The sequence below is a fragment of the Lampetra planeri genome, chromosome 36 (assembly GCF_965212315.1).
Source record: "Lampetra planeri chromosome 36, kcLamPlan1.2.h2, whole genome shotgun sequence".
In the NCBI taxonomy this organism is placed as follows: Eukaryota; Metazoa; Chordata; class Hyperoartia; order Petromyzontiformes; family Petromyzontidae; genus Lampetra; species Lampetra planeri.
In genome coordinates, this window is record NC_136142.1 from 8,367,832 (window position 1) to 8,382,831 (window position 15,000).

At 52.5% G+C, this 15,000-nt stretch overlaps 1 protein-coding gene across 1 annotated transcript in view; it reads left to right on the forward strand.

Annotated features, from left to right (window-relative positions):
* The first annotated feature begins 108 nt into the window (after positions 1 to 108).
* The window catches only part of LOC144730758 (solute carrier family 2, facilitated glucose transporter member 1-like), a 103,592-nt gene continuing 88,700 nt past the window's right edge, over positions 109 to 15,000 (forward strand). Inside the window, exon 1 of the mRNA XM_078611496.1 lies at positions 109 to 213. Within this exon, the coding sequence (XP_078467622.1) occupies positions 136 to 213 (78 nt within the window). The 5' untranslated portion in view covers positions 109 to 135. The remainder of the gene's footprint in view (positions 214 to 15,000) is intronic.

Sequence of the window (15,000 nt, forward strand, 5' to 3'; positions counted from 1 at the left end):
TGCGACTGCTGCTACTACTGCTGCTGCTACTACTGCTACTACTACTGCTGCTACTGCTGCTGCGACTGCTGCTGTTGCTGCTAGTGCGACTACTGCAGCTACTACTGTTGGTGCTGCTGTTGCTGCTACCCGGACATGAAAAGTTGCTGTGTCAGAGGAGGTCAGAATGAAGGCAGCAAGCTCCTGCAAGAAAGCAGCCGGAATCTATGTCAGGTGAGGAGCAGGGGACACACCAGCATAATCATCATCAGCAGCAGCAGGATCATCAGCAGCAGCAGGATCATGGACACCCAAATGATCGTAATAAACAAGACCACCACGACTCTGCTCGCAATCACCAATGGCATCACAATATCATCATCAGGATCATTGCCATGTTCACGTTAATTACTTTCACCCATCATCAACACCGTTAGCACCACGACCATCATCATCACCACCGCCATCATCATCACCACCATCATCATCATCATCACCACCATCATCATCACCACCGCCATCATCATCATCATCACCACCACCATCATCATCACCACCGCCATCATCATCACCACCGCCATCATCATCATCACCACCATTAGCACCACGATCATCATCATCACCGTTAGCACCACGACCATTATTATCATCATCATCGCCACCACCACCATCATCATCACCACCGCCACCACCATCATCATCATAACCATCACGAACTATCATTGCCACCACCGCCAACTTCATCATCACGACCACCACCATCGCCACGGGCATACCAAACCATTAATTCGTGTCGGGAACATTGACGACCACAGCACAACCACAGCCGGTCCGCATCTCGCGATGTCTGTGGCTTTGTCTACTGAGTTGCGTGCCACCAATGTCATGCTTGCAGTGGTGGGAGAACGCAATATGTGGCACAGCAACGGCGATCTAATTACAATGTCCACCGTCGCTCGCTTCACCAAAAACAAACCTGCGACAAAGGCTCGCTGCTGATTTCGTCAGCGAGGTTGTCTTGTCTGCTTGTGTCTCGGTGCTGGTGTTGCCCCCCCATATGCAAGGTCGTAGTCAGTGATGGCATATTTATATTTTATATTGTTATATTTGATGTATTTATTTTTCGATTTAAAGCTTTCGTGACTGCAGCGATTCATCTTCTTGGTTCTTTCGGTAAAGTCACGTAGAAGGGAAAAAAATAATATCATAATATAATAAAATAATTTTATTATGTTTTATTTTTAGTATTTTATTATTTCCCTTCTACGTGACTTTACCAAAATAACCAAGAAGTTGATATATTTATATTTTATATATATTTTTTACATTTTGACTACTGATCTAAATTTCGTGTTTCTTGGGAGAAACGGTGTGTTTTACCACTACCACTTTCCACGACTAATGTTGCACTTTTTAGATTCCTTACTTAGCTTACATCCTTTAAGAGATACATTTCACATGAGAAATTATATCATTTTTTTGCTAACCTTTTAATTTATTCATTCATTTCTATTCTTCATTTGCCTCTGATATGTCCGTCACGGAGACGGCGTGTGGTTTTTGTTTTTTTGACGAAACTCCACTCGAGAAGAGCTTCGCTCACATGGATCTCCCAAAATAAACTCAACCCAAACTGTCGGGGCACAAACGACCGTCACGCGAACTTTGGTCAATCCTCGCAGCAGCAGCAGCAGCGGCTTTTGCCTGGCCAAGTGACTAATTACGATCACCGCATCACGCGTTTCCTGTGGCCGTCTGGAACGCTCTTCCCTCCGACATAAGGAAGCCGCAGGGAGCTCTGCACTTTCGAATCGTCACCATCATCTAGATTGACGAACACGTTTCTTTGGAGCTGATTTTGTCCTTCCCCCACAATCTCCGATTAGCAGGGTTGGCTACGTACGGTGCGATAGAAGTTCAACACACATTCACTATCATCACCATCATCTAGACCAGGTGGTGGGTAACGTCCGGCCCGCGGGCCGTATGAGGCCCCGCGAAATCATTTGGGTCTGGCTCTACCAAGGCAACCGCAGGCGGGACTCGAAATTTAACAAAACTAGGAGCAATCCTGGAAAAGCAGTTGCGAGTAGCAACAACATCATCGATGCCAGCTAACATCATCAATACCAGCTAACATCATCAATACCAGCTAACATCATCAATGCCAGCTAACATCATCAATACCAGCTAACAACATCACACGCCTCGCCAAAGAGGAGCAGTTCCAGCCATCACATTAGGGGCGAGTTAATTAAATGTTTCACCAAATATAACGGGCTAATTGTTTTAAGTTGATAATTTTGTATGGCCCGCGAATGATGTTATGAATATCCAAATGGCCATTGGCAGAATAAAGGTTCCCCAACCCTGATCTCGACCACCACCAGCGTTATCGCTACAGCAACTACCACTCACTACCACCAAACAAAGACAAAGATCCCCCGTATAGCCTCCAACGGACTATCTGGGCAAGTGCTGTTAGCAAGCGCCTATGAATGCCAAGCCCGGTACACGAGAGGGTGGGTGGACACCACCACGCCCGGCCGCCTTTGTCTTTCCAGTGGTGATGTTTACACACCGCACCAGGTACTCATTTGAGGTTGAGTCGACCTAAGGGACTCCCAGGACCGGTAATCGTCACTGGGTGTTGGCCGTGAGCGGGAATCGAACTCGGGTCGCCGGGTTCGTAACGCACAGTGTGCTCGCTGCTGCACCACCGCTCCCCACACTGCTCAATGTTTACTGGATGTGGTGTTCCGGGCAGCGGAATATTTTTTCCTGGCGCCACGGTGGCGAGATGTTAACTACCTCGCCTGGTATGCAGGAGGTCGTGGGTTCGATCCCGACCCTGACGCCTGCTGCTGTATATTTGGAGTTTGCGTGTCTCTCTCTCCCCGTGGTGAGATGTTAACTACCTCGCCTGGTGTACAGGAGGTCGTGGGTTCGATGCCAACACTGACGCCTGCTGCTGTATATTTGGAGTTTGCGTGTCTCTCTCTCTCTCGCTTTCTCTCCCTCCCCGTGGTCAAGTGGAGTTTTTTCCGGGTCCTCCAATGTTTCCCGCCACATTGAAGTGTTTCCCTCCACATTGAGACTCAACAACGTGACGCGGTTATAGAGTATTTGGCTGCTGTCAATTTCCACGTAATGATGAACCACTTCGATGGGCCATCATTTATAATATCCAGGTCGCTTCTGAACAAAATAGATATTTGTAGCGCAGTGGGGGCCTTTCCGCGTAAATAACATCATGAATACAAGTGAAATTACCAGAGGTGGGACAAAGTCATTGTTATGCAAGTCCAAGTCGAGTCGCAAGTCATCAAATTCATGACTCGAGTCTGACTCGAGTCCAAGTCACATGACTCGAGTCCACATCTCATAGGTGGGACAAAGTCATTGTTATGCAAGTCCAAGTCGAGTCGCAAGTCATCAAATTCATGACTCGAGTCTGACTCGAGTCCAAGTCACATGACTCGAGTCCACACCTCTGGAAATTACAAATACAAGTCAAATAATAATAATAATAATCACAAGTAAAATATCTTCTTGGCTCTTTCGGTAAAGTCACGTAGAAGGGAAGTAATACAATAGTAAAAATAAAATATAATAATATAATATAATAATATAGTGAGAATTATTTTATTATGTTTCATTTTTATTATTTTATTACTTCCCTTCTACGTGACTTTACCGAGAGAACCAAGAAGATGAATCCCTGCAGTCACGACAAGTAAAATACTAATAAATTTAAGTAAAATAATAAATTTCCACACGACGATGATGATGATGATCATAAGCCACTTCGTTGAGCTAACATTCGTGATGCCCAGATCGCTTCTGAAAAAAGAGGTAAGGGGGCAGGGGGGGGGCTTTACCTGGTAAAATAAAATAAACATTGGTTCATAGTTTCCAGGTCGCTGGTAGACCAACGTCGGTAGCACGTCAAGTGGCTTAAGCAGCCAAAGCCACGATCCCTAGCAAGAGGGAGAATACTCGATGTGGCATGCCGAGTTGCGGTGATGTTTTTTTTTCGTATGTTGTCGGGGTTAGACTCTGTCTACTCGACAGACCTGCTCTCCACCTGAGGACGGCTGCTTGCGTTGTGGCCGAAACGTCGTGAGAATAATTTTATTATGTTTTATTTGTATTATTTTATTATTTCCATTCTACGTGACTTTACCGAAAGAACCAAGAAGATGAATCCCTGCAGTCACGAAAGCTTTAAATCGAAATTTAGGATGGGGGTGTTTAATTTTTATTTTTTTATTATTTCCATTCTACGTGACTTTACCGAAAGAACCAAGAAGATGAATCCCTGCAGTCACGAAAGCTTTAAATCGAAATTTAGGATGGGGGTGTTTAATTTTTATTTTTTTATTATTTCCATTCTACGCGACTTTACCGAAAAAACCAAGAAAATGAATCCCTGCAGTCACGAAAGCTTTAAATCGAAATTGTCGGGGTTACTGAACCACGGCTGACTTGAATTCCGTTCGTGTCGATTCGTCGCGTCTCCCCGCGGTCGCCCGCGGGGTCGCTTGTTTTTTTGTTGTTGTGTGTGTCGTGGCGGCTTGGATGGATTGGTCCGGCCATAGGAATGTGGAATGTCCTGCTTAAAAGAGACGGCGGGCGCCCAAGGCTCGCTCGAAGCGTCGAGGTGCGCCGAGTCGGCGAATTCTGTTCAGTGCCGGGGCAGGCAGCTGAGTGGCGAGCGTTCGTATCCGGTCCACGCGTCCCCTTCATAACAATAACACCCATAACGCAGCGTTTGTTTGGGGGGGGTGCGGTAAGGAGATTAGATCGCGTAAATATATAAATGTGTCGTTAAACCCGCCACCACCCGACACAGCCACCTAGTAAGGATTTGTCGCGTGAACAGAACGCGGCCAATTCGTTACTAGCAGAGCACTGAGCGGTTGTGTGTTGGAGAGTGTTGTGTTGTAAATGTTGTCGTGGGTTCACTCTCCAACACACAAACCGGTTAGTGCTGTACTAGTAACGAATTGGACGCGCGCTGTTCACGCGACAAACCCCTCACTAGTTGGCTGTGTCGGGTGGTGGCGGGTTTAACGACACATTTATATATTTACGCGATCTCACCACCCCCCCCCCACCCCCAAAAAACCCTCCATTATTGGTGATATTGGTCGCGAAAGTCTTCTGCCGCCACGTGTTAAACACGAACAGCATCGCCCACGACATCGTGCCACTGCCGTGCTCGATACGCGTACACACGAAGCGGGCCGATGGGAACGCCGCAGTGTAGGGGGTGCAAAGAGCGGGGGGGGGGGCAAGACGGTGGTGGTGGTTGCAGCGTGGTGGTGTAAGCACCACAGCAAGAAGAGATGTCTTGAGTTGGTTCCCGACTCGGTAGCTTATCTACTCCTCGCGCGGAGTTTGTATGTCATTCACTCCCACCACCTCTAGTCCTGCAGAGTGTGTGAGAGAGCGAGTGAGTTACATTCAGAAATCACCACTCGGTGCTCGATCATCGCACTTGCCCCAACAGTCTGTTGAGGCTATACGGGGGACCTTTGTCTTTGAGTGCGTGTGTGTGTGTGTCTGTGGGGAGCGGTGGTGTAGGGGTTAGCGCGCTGCGCTACGAACCTGGCGATTCCAGTTCGATTCCCGCTCACGGCCAACAGCGGTGACGATTATCCGAACCGGTCTTGGGCCTCCCCTAGGTCGACTCAGCCTCAAATGAGTACCCGGTGCGATGTGTAAGCATCGCCACTCGGGGAGACAAAGGCGGCCGGGCGCGGTGCTGGCCACCCACCCCCTCGTGTGCCGTGCCTTCATAGATGATCGCTAACAGCACTTGCCCCAAAAAGTACGTTAAGGCTATACGGGGGACATTTGTCTCGTGAGAAGGGGAGCAGTGGCGCAGTGGTTAGCGCACCGCGTTTCTAACCAGGCGGTGAAAAATTTCTGAACCGGTCATGGGACCTCCCCTAAGTCGACTCAACCTTAAATGAGGTTCGTGGGTTCGATCCCAAACCCAGATGGCCTGCTGTATAACTGGAGTCAGCGTCTCTGTCTCTCTCTCTCTCCCTCCCGTGGTCGCGTGGATTTTCCCCCTGCACAATGAGAATCAACGTCCGCGCGTTTGGAGGGTTTGTCTGCTGCTGTAATTGTCTTACGCGATGATGATGATGATTATGATAAGCCAATTCGTTGAGCTATCATTTGTGATCGCCAGGTCGGCTTCTATATAACTCAGCGGGGCCTTGCCTGGTCAAATTACTCAAAGAGTTTATTGGAAAGCGCTATAACGAATCGGCGTTGTACGGGGTTCGCGCTAAGCGAGGTCTGCCAGTAGACTGCACTCCACACACAGACACCACCACCCCCCACTCTGTGCCCCCCCTCTCCCCGTGTGAACCCCGCCCCCCACTACCCCCCGGCGCAGAGAGCACTTTGACGGCTCCTCGCTAAATTGTAATCGCGTTTGAGGCCCCGGCAAAAGGGGGTTCGGGGAAGCCAACAGGGTACCAGATGCAGTCGATGCAGAAAATATAATCATCAGCAGCATCATCAGCAGCAGCAGCATCATCAGCAGCAGCAGTAGCAGCAGCAGCAATACCACCATCATCATAATCAGCAGCATCATCAGCAGCAGCAGAAGCAGTAACAGCAACACCACCATCATCAGCAGCATCATCATCATCATCAGCAGCATCAGTAGCAGCAGCAACACCACCATCAGCAGCATCATCATAATCAGCAGCATCATCATAATCAGCAGCAGCCTTATCATAATCATCATCATCAGCAGCATCATAATCAGCAGCATCATCACCAACAGCATCATCATCATCATCAGCATCATCATCATCATCAGCAGCAGCCTTATCATAATCATCAGCATCGTCATTATAATCAGCAGCATCATCAGCAGCAGCAGCAGTATTCCGTTATCAGCAGCAGCAGAATAAATTTGATTATTGGAGCCGTCATCAGCATCATCAGCATGACTTTCATCATCAATATCAGCAGCAGACGCAACTGCATCATCATTGTCATAAAGATCAGTATCAGCAGCAAACAAATACAAAGATCCCCCGTATAGCTTTAACAGACTGTTGGGGCAGGTGGTGTTAGCGCATAGTACATATGAAGGTCGACACGGCACACGAGGGGGTAGGTGGCCAAGACCACGCCCGGCCGCCTTTGTCTCTCTAGTGGCGATGTTTACACATCGCACCAGATACTCATTTGAGGCTGAGTCGACCTAGGGGAGGCCATGGACCGGTTCAGATAATCGTCACTGATGATGGCCATGAGCGGGAATCGAACTCAGGTCGCCAGGTTCGTAGCGCAGCGCGCTAACCGCTACACCACCGCTCCCCACTACCGCACACCTACACACACACCTACACACACACACCTACACACACACACCTACACACACACCTATACACACCTACACACACACTGACACACACCTACACACAAATACACACCTACACACACACCTACACACACACCTACACACACACCTACACACACACCTACACACACACACCTACACACCCCTACACACCTACACACACCTACACACAAATACACACCTACACACACACCTACACACACACCTACACACACCTACACACCCCTACACACAAATACACACCTACACACACCTACACACACCTACACACACACCTACACACACACACCTACACACCCCTACACACCTACACACACCTACACACACCTACACACACACCTACACACACACCTACACACACACACCTACACACCCCTACACACCTACACACACCTACACACCTACACACACCTACACACAAATACACACCTACACACACACCTACACACACCCCTACACACACATACACCCCTACACACACCTACACACACCTACACACACCTACACACACACACCTACACACCCCTACACACCTACACACACCTACACACACCTACACACACACCTACACACACACCTACACACACACACCTACACACCCCTACACACCTACACACACCTACACACCTACACACACCTACACACAAATACACACCTACACACACACCTACACACACCCCTACACACACATACACCCCTACACACACCTACACACACCTACACACACCTACACACACCTACACACACACCTACACACACACCTACACACACATACACACCTACACACACCTACACACACACCTACACACACCCCTACACACACATACACCCCTACACACACCTACACACCTACACACACCTACACACAAATACACACCTACACACACACCTACACACACACCTACACACACACACCTACACACCCCTACACACCTACACACACACCTACACACAAATACACACCTACACACACACCTACACACACACCTACACACACACACCTACACACCCCTACACACAAATACACACCTACACACACCTACACACACCTACACACACACCTACACACACATACACACCTACACACACCTACACACACACCTACACACACCTATACACACCTACACACACCTACACACACACCTACACACACACCTACACACACACACCTACACACACACACCTACACACACACACCTACACACACACACCTACACACACACACCTACACACACCTACACACACACACCTACACACACCTACACACACACACCTATACACACAAATACACACCTACACACACCTACACACACCTACACACACCTACACACACACACCTACACACACCTACACACACACACCTATACACACCTACACACACACCTACACACACCTACACACACACCTACACACACCTACACACGTATTGTAAACCAGCTTCTCAGGTAACGCATGGGTGGAGATGAAGCTCCTTAGCCCCGTGTCTCGCCTTACCTCGCTCACACAAATTGAGGTCGTCAGATGCAACCAGACACCGTGTAAGGGCTCCCACCCTGACAACAACAACAACAACAACATCATCGCCACGCGCGCCGTGTTAGCGAGCACCTATTAACCGCGTGCGAGGGAGTCGTGGTGGTGATTGAATGGGGGGGGGGGGGGGTAGAGTAGCGTAGTTAGCGCTACGAACCCGGCGACCCGAGTTCGCTACCAGCTCACGGACACCTAGGCCGGTGACGATTATCTGAACAGGTCCTGGGGCCTACCCCTAGGTCGACTCAGCCTCAAATGACTACCTGTTGCGGTGTGTAAACATCATCGCCACTGGGAAAGACAAAGGCGGCCGGGCGTGCTGTTGGCGATCGCCACCCTTCGTGTGCCGTGCCGGCCTTCAAAGGGTCCTGCTCGCTAACAGCACTTACCCCAGCAGTCTGTCGAGGCTACGGGGGACATCTTTGTCTTTGGTGGTGAATGACAGAGGCCCGCAGCTGATGCACCACAGTCCTTCTGCTCACACGCCGCCGGCCTCTGCTGTCGCTGCTACTCCACATCTTTGTACTGCACGTGTGTTTGTTGAACTTCTTTCGCACCGTACGCAGCCAACCGGGCTAATCGGAGGTGCCGGGGAAGGACCACAAACACTGAACACCACCACCACCACAACAAGCAGCAGCATTGGAACCTCCTTTGCCAGTAGCAAAATATGATAATTGTTTTTTTTACCCTTTTATCTGGCAACAAAACTGGCACCTTTTTTTTTAACAAGGAGTCATGTTTGCATTGACCACAATACCTCCAAAAAACACACAACTCTGATAATGTATGTGTAGTGGTGGTATTGACGTGCGCCGACTGTGACAGTGATGGATCACGGGGCGGCGCGGGGTGCGGGGTTGGGCACGCGTTGTGGGCGTGGTGTGGACGCGCGCGCCGGGAGTGACAGATGACGAGGCGGCGCGGAGTGAGTGGTGAGGCACGATGAGATGTGGGAAAAGAGGATCGTAGCCAGCGCCCGGCGATTGGTCGAATAAGTGGGTGCTCGCAGCGACGTCCGCAGGTGGGGTATAAAGGGGGACGCGCGAGAGCACTCGGGGAGAGTTACCCAGTTGAAGACCCGAAGACGGAGCTGAAGACCTAGTGAAGCCGAGTAGCTCAGTGGCGTTAGTCGCCGAGTAGCTAAGTGGATGTTGGTCATCCGAGTAGCTCAGTGGGCGTTAGTCGCCAAGTAGCTAAGTGGGTGTTTGTCACCCGAGTACTAAGTGGATGTTGGTCATCCGAGTAGCTCAGTGGCGTTAGTCGCCAAGTAGCTAAGAGGATGTTGGTCATCCGAGTAGCTCAGTGGGCGTTAGTCGCCAAGTAGCTAAGTGGGTGTTTGTCACCCGAGTACTAAGTGGATGTTGGTCATCCGAGTAACTCAGTGGGCGTTAGTCGCCAAGTAGCTAAGTGGGTGTTTGTCACCCGAGTACTAAGTGGATGTTGGTCATCCGAGTAACTCAGTGGGCGTTAGTCGCCAAGTAGCGAAGTGGGTGTTTGTCACCCGAGATACAAAGTAGGTGTTAGTCACCTGTAACCAAGTTTGATAAAATAAAGAGTGTGTTACCCGTGAAGTCGTCTCCCGTGGAGTTACTACATTACAACTGGCGTCAGAAGTAAACCTGTCTTCAAGAAGTATGGACACAAGGAAGACTACCCGTACCCACGAGCGAGGTCGGGATGACGACTGCGTACCGGGGACACCGACCTCGGGAGTAGAGGACGAGGAGTTGCCGCCGATGCAGCACTTCGCGGTGATGGCCGACGCTCCGCTTGCCTCCGACACCGGCCTCCAGGACGCGCACGCCCGCTTGGCGGAGTTGCTACTCGCCGCCGCCGCTGTCTTGGCCGACATCTCCGTTCCGGCGAGCGGAAAAACGGCTGCGGGGGTCGTGGAGGAAGCGACGGTGGAGGATTCCCGCCAAAGGGCGCTTCGCGCCAAAAGCCTGGAAGTTGCCGCCGTTTTTGGGGGGCCGCCACCGATTGGCGGGAAAGACGGACGCCACGTGGCCGGACACCTCCGCGCAGCGCAGCCCACGTCATCGGCGCGCGCCGGAGCCCTCCATTTTGCGCCTGACAACCGAGCCGACATTTTACACAACTCCAGCGGAGCGCGGGAAAATCTCTCCGACGTCGACGACGATCGGGTCCTCCAGCAAAGATTGCCCGCGCTGTCGGCGTTCAAGGCGGATGGGGGCGACTGGGGAGCCTTCCAACGAAGGTTCCTCGCTCATCAGGAGATGTCGGGGTGGTCCGACACCACTGCCCTGCGTGCGTTGCCAGCGATGCTTGACGACGACGCGCTTGCAGCCTTCACATCTGCTGCAAGGTCGTCCCGCTCTACGCTCCAGGCCGCACTACACCTGATGGCGAAGGTGTTCGGGCCGCCCTCCACGTGCCGCCACCAGTTCTACGATCGGCGGAAGGTGGCTGGGGAAACGACGCTAGCCTACCGCACGGCACTGCTCGCCTTGGCGGACGCGGCTTTTCCCCGCATGGATAAGGAGGGGAAGGACGCCATGGTGACGGAGCAGCTGCTGGTGTTGGCCCACGAGTTGGGGGTCCCCATCAACGTGGCAGACGAGATGGAGATCTGCTCCCTGGCGATCGCCACGAGCATTCACGCGTACGAGGTCCTCAAACGCAAGCCGGGGGTCGTCTGCAAATGGCCGGGGAATGCGGCACTGGCCGCCACGATCGCCGAACCTCAGCCAGCTGCGGTGCAGGAGCGGGCCTTCGCTGCACCGTGTCCGGGGGAGTGGAGAACGGGAGGTCGTTCGCCCACACGTTCGCCCCGCAAGCTGGAGCAACCGAAACCTACGACGTCCGTCGTCTGCTACAACTGCGGCCTTCGGGGTCACGTCGCAGCCGGGTGCCGGGCCCCGCGTCCGCGCACCGCAGGACCACGTCGGGACGACGACCAGGGCCACAAGTCATCCCAACAAAACCCGGCAAGTCGCGGCACCTCACACGTTCGGTCCACAAACACGGCACATTCGGGTCGCCGCTTCGCGGTGGGGGGTTCGCGGCTGGGTGCCGGGGGTTCAATTCGGCGGGGGGGGTCCGTACGCGGCCCGCAAGCAGTCGAGTGGTCCGAATTGGCCCACAGGATCGTGGCTGCGTCAGCCGGGTCGTCCGTGGTAACGGGGTTCATTGACGGGGTTGAGGTCCGGGTGCTTGTTGACACGGGTGCGTCGGCCACCATCATCTCGGACCTTATTTATAACATCCTTCCCGTCCAAAGTAGACCCCTTCTGCCGGTAGACGTGCCATTTTATGCGGCGAATGGGGGATCCCTGGGGATCATCGGCCAGATTCGGGCGACTATTTGCATTGGGGACATTAAATTAGCGGGCCCTATTTTTGTATCATCATCGCTGGCCGTTCCCTGTTTGCTAGGTACGGACTTTTTGTCAAAAATGCCCATCAAAATTCTTATTGATCAGGCCTGCATAGAGCTTCCGTCAGGTCGGCGGGTTGCCTTCTTGTCGAGCCCTATCAAAGTGCGCACGGTTTGTGCGACGGTGCAGGCGCTGGCGACTCACACTGTACGGGTACCCCCGGGATCGCAAATGTTAGTACCCCTTCGGTTCAGGAAGCCACTCGAGGTGGGTGCGGAGGCACAGGGGGTGCTGTTGGGGCCGTCAAACAGAGCCAGTAAGGGCCTCGACTTAGCGGTTGCTCAAACCATGGTGAGAGGGGACAGTGAGCCGTTCGTAATGGTCCTGAATACGGGGTCGCGGCCGGCCGTAATTGCGCAGGGAACGGTGCTGGCTCACGCCGCGCCGCTGCCCGTTGAGGAACGGCTCGTGGCTCAAGCAGATTTTACTGTCGAGTCGCATCCTCAAAGTGATGAGGGGACTGAGTGGTTGGACTCGCTGTGTGCGGGTTCTGCTAACTTGTCCGGGGTGCAATTGGGAGCATTGAGGGGTTTGCTCATTGAGTTTGCTGACGTGTTCAGCAAACATAAGTACGATATCGGCTGCACTGACCTGTTGCGCCACCACATAGCTACAGGGGACGCGGCCCCTATTCGTCAGAATCCTTTCCGGCTCAGCCCGGCCGAGAAGGAACATGTGCAATCGGCGGTTAATGATATGTTGGCGGCCGATATCATTTCGCCCTCTTCTAGTCCGTGGGGTGCTCCTATTGTCCTAGTAAAGAAACAGGACGGGTCCTTGCGGTTTTGTGTCGATTTCCGCCGCTTAAACAAAATCTCGATGGCGGATGCGTATCCGCTCCCCAGGATGGATGAGTCGCTGGATGCCTTGGCGGGAGCGCAGTTTTTTTCCACACTCGATCTGCTTTCTGGATTTTGGCAATTGCCACTCGATAACGAGTCTAAACCTAAAACTGCTTTCCGCACACCTGGGGGCCTTTTTGAATTCAACCGTTTGCCCATGGGCTTACATTCCGCCCCCGCCACGTTCCAGAGACTCATGGAATTGGTTTTGTCAGGCCTCCAATGGGATACCTGTTTGATTTATCTTGACGATATTATCGTCTTTAGTCGGACTTTCGAGGAGCACCTCCAGCGACTGAGAGCGGTGTTCCTCAGGATGCGTTCCGCTAAGCTAAAATTTAAACCGGCTAAATGTTTTTTGCTTCGGGAATCTGTCAGGTATTTGGGCCATATCGTGAGTCGTTCAGGGATCTCGACGGACCCTGCTAAGACGCATTGCGTCAGCTCATGGCCAACGCCAACCTCGGTCACGGAGGTTCGTAGTTTCATTGGTTTTGCCTCCTATTACCGTCGTTTTGTCAAGCAATTTGCCACCATAGCCAAGCCCCTGCACGCTTTGACGGCTAAGGGTGTGAGGTTTCACTGGGGGGCAGAGGAGGAGGATGCGTTCTGCTCCCTCCGTGACGCTTTGGTGCAGGCTCCCCCCTTGTGTTACCCCGATTTCACACAACCGTTTTTGCTTGACACGGACGCCAGCAATACGGGTATCGGGGGGGTGCTCTCACAGTTGGTCGGGGGGGTTGAACGGGTGGTCGCCTACGGTAGTAGGGTTCTTTCCCCCGCAGAACAACGCTATTGCGTAACTCGTCGTGAATTGTTAGCCATTGTGTTTTTTACACAGCAATTCAGGCCGTATCTTTACGGCCGTCATTTTACGGTCCGGACGGACCATGCGGCTCTACAATACGCTATGCGTGTGGCGCAGCCATCGGGCCAATTGTCCCGATGGTTGGAGGTCCTTCAAGACTACCAATTCACGACGATTTACCGAAAAGGGTTGCGGCACTCAAACGCGGACGCCTTGTCGCGGTTGCCGCCGTGCACGGACTGCACATGTTTGTTGGGATCAGCGCGGTGCAAACCCCCGGTCGCCGGCGCCCCGGGAGTTGCGCTCGCCGCCACTGACACCCCGGGAGAGGACGCCCCCACGGGGAGGGATTCGCTGTTGTCGTTGCCCCTCATTGAGTGGGGCCGCCTCCAGATGTCCGACAGCTCCCTACTTACGCTGCGTCGGAAAGTTGGCGCTCCCGAACAAGGGGAGGCGCGGGTCGGTTCCTGGGTGTGCAGACAGGGCCTGTTGATGAGGTGGGACAACATGTCCCGGCGTCACGTGCTCGTGGTGCCTGTTGCTATGCGGGGTAGGATTGTTCTGGCAGCTCATGAACGGCTCATGCATCTGGGTTTTCACAAAACGCTCGCCCTAATCCAGCGAGACTATTATTGGCCGGGGATGGGTAACGACGTGGCGAATATTCTTAAGGGATGCGTAGAGTGCGCCAAAAGGAAACCGCCACCATTGGCGGCTAATCCACCGCTGCAATCCATTCAGGTTTCGCGTATAAACGAATTGGTAGCGTTGGACATCTTGGGGCCCTTTCCGGTTACACCAAGGGGAAATAGGTTCCTGCTGGTTGGCGTGGAATACTTCACCCGATGGCCTATGGCATGGCCGCTCGCCAACCAGTCGGCTGCGGCGGTGGCGGACGCCTTTGTCCAGGGTTATGTGTTGGACAAGGGCGCCCCCGAACGCTTGCTGACGGATCAAGGGAAGAATTTTTCGAGCGTTTTGTTGCGCGAGGTGTGCGACCTGTTGGGTACAAAGAAAGTGCGTACTTCCCCCTACCACCCG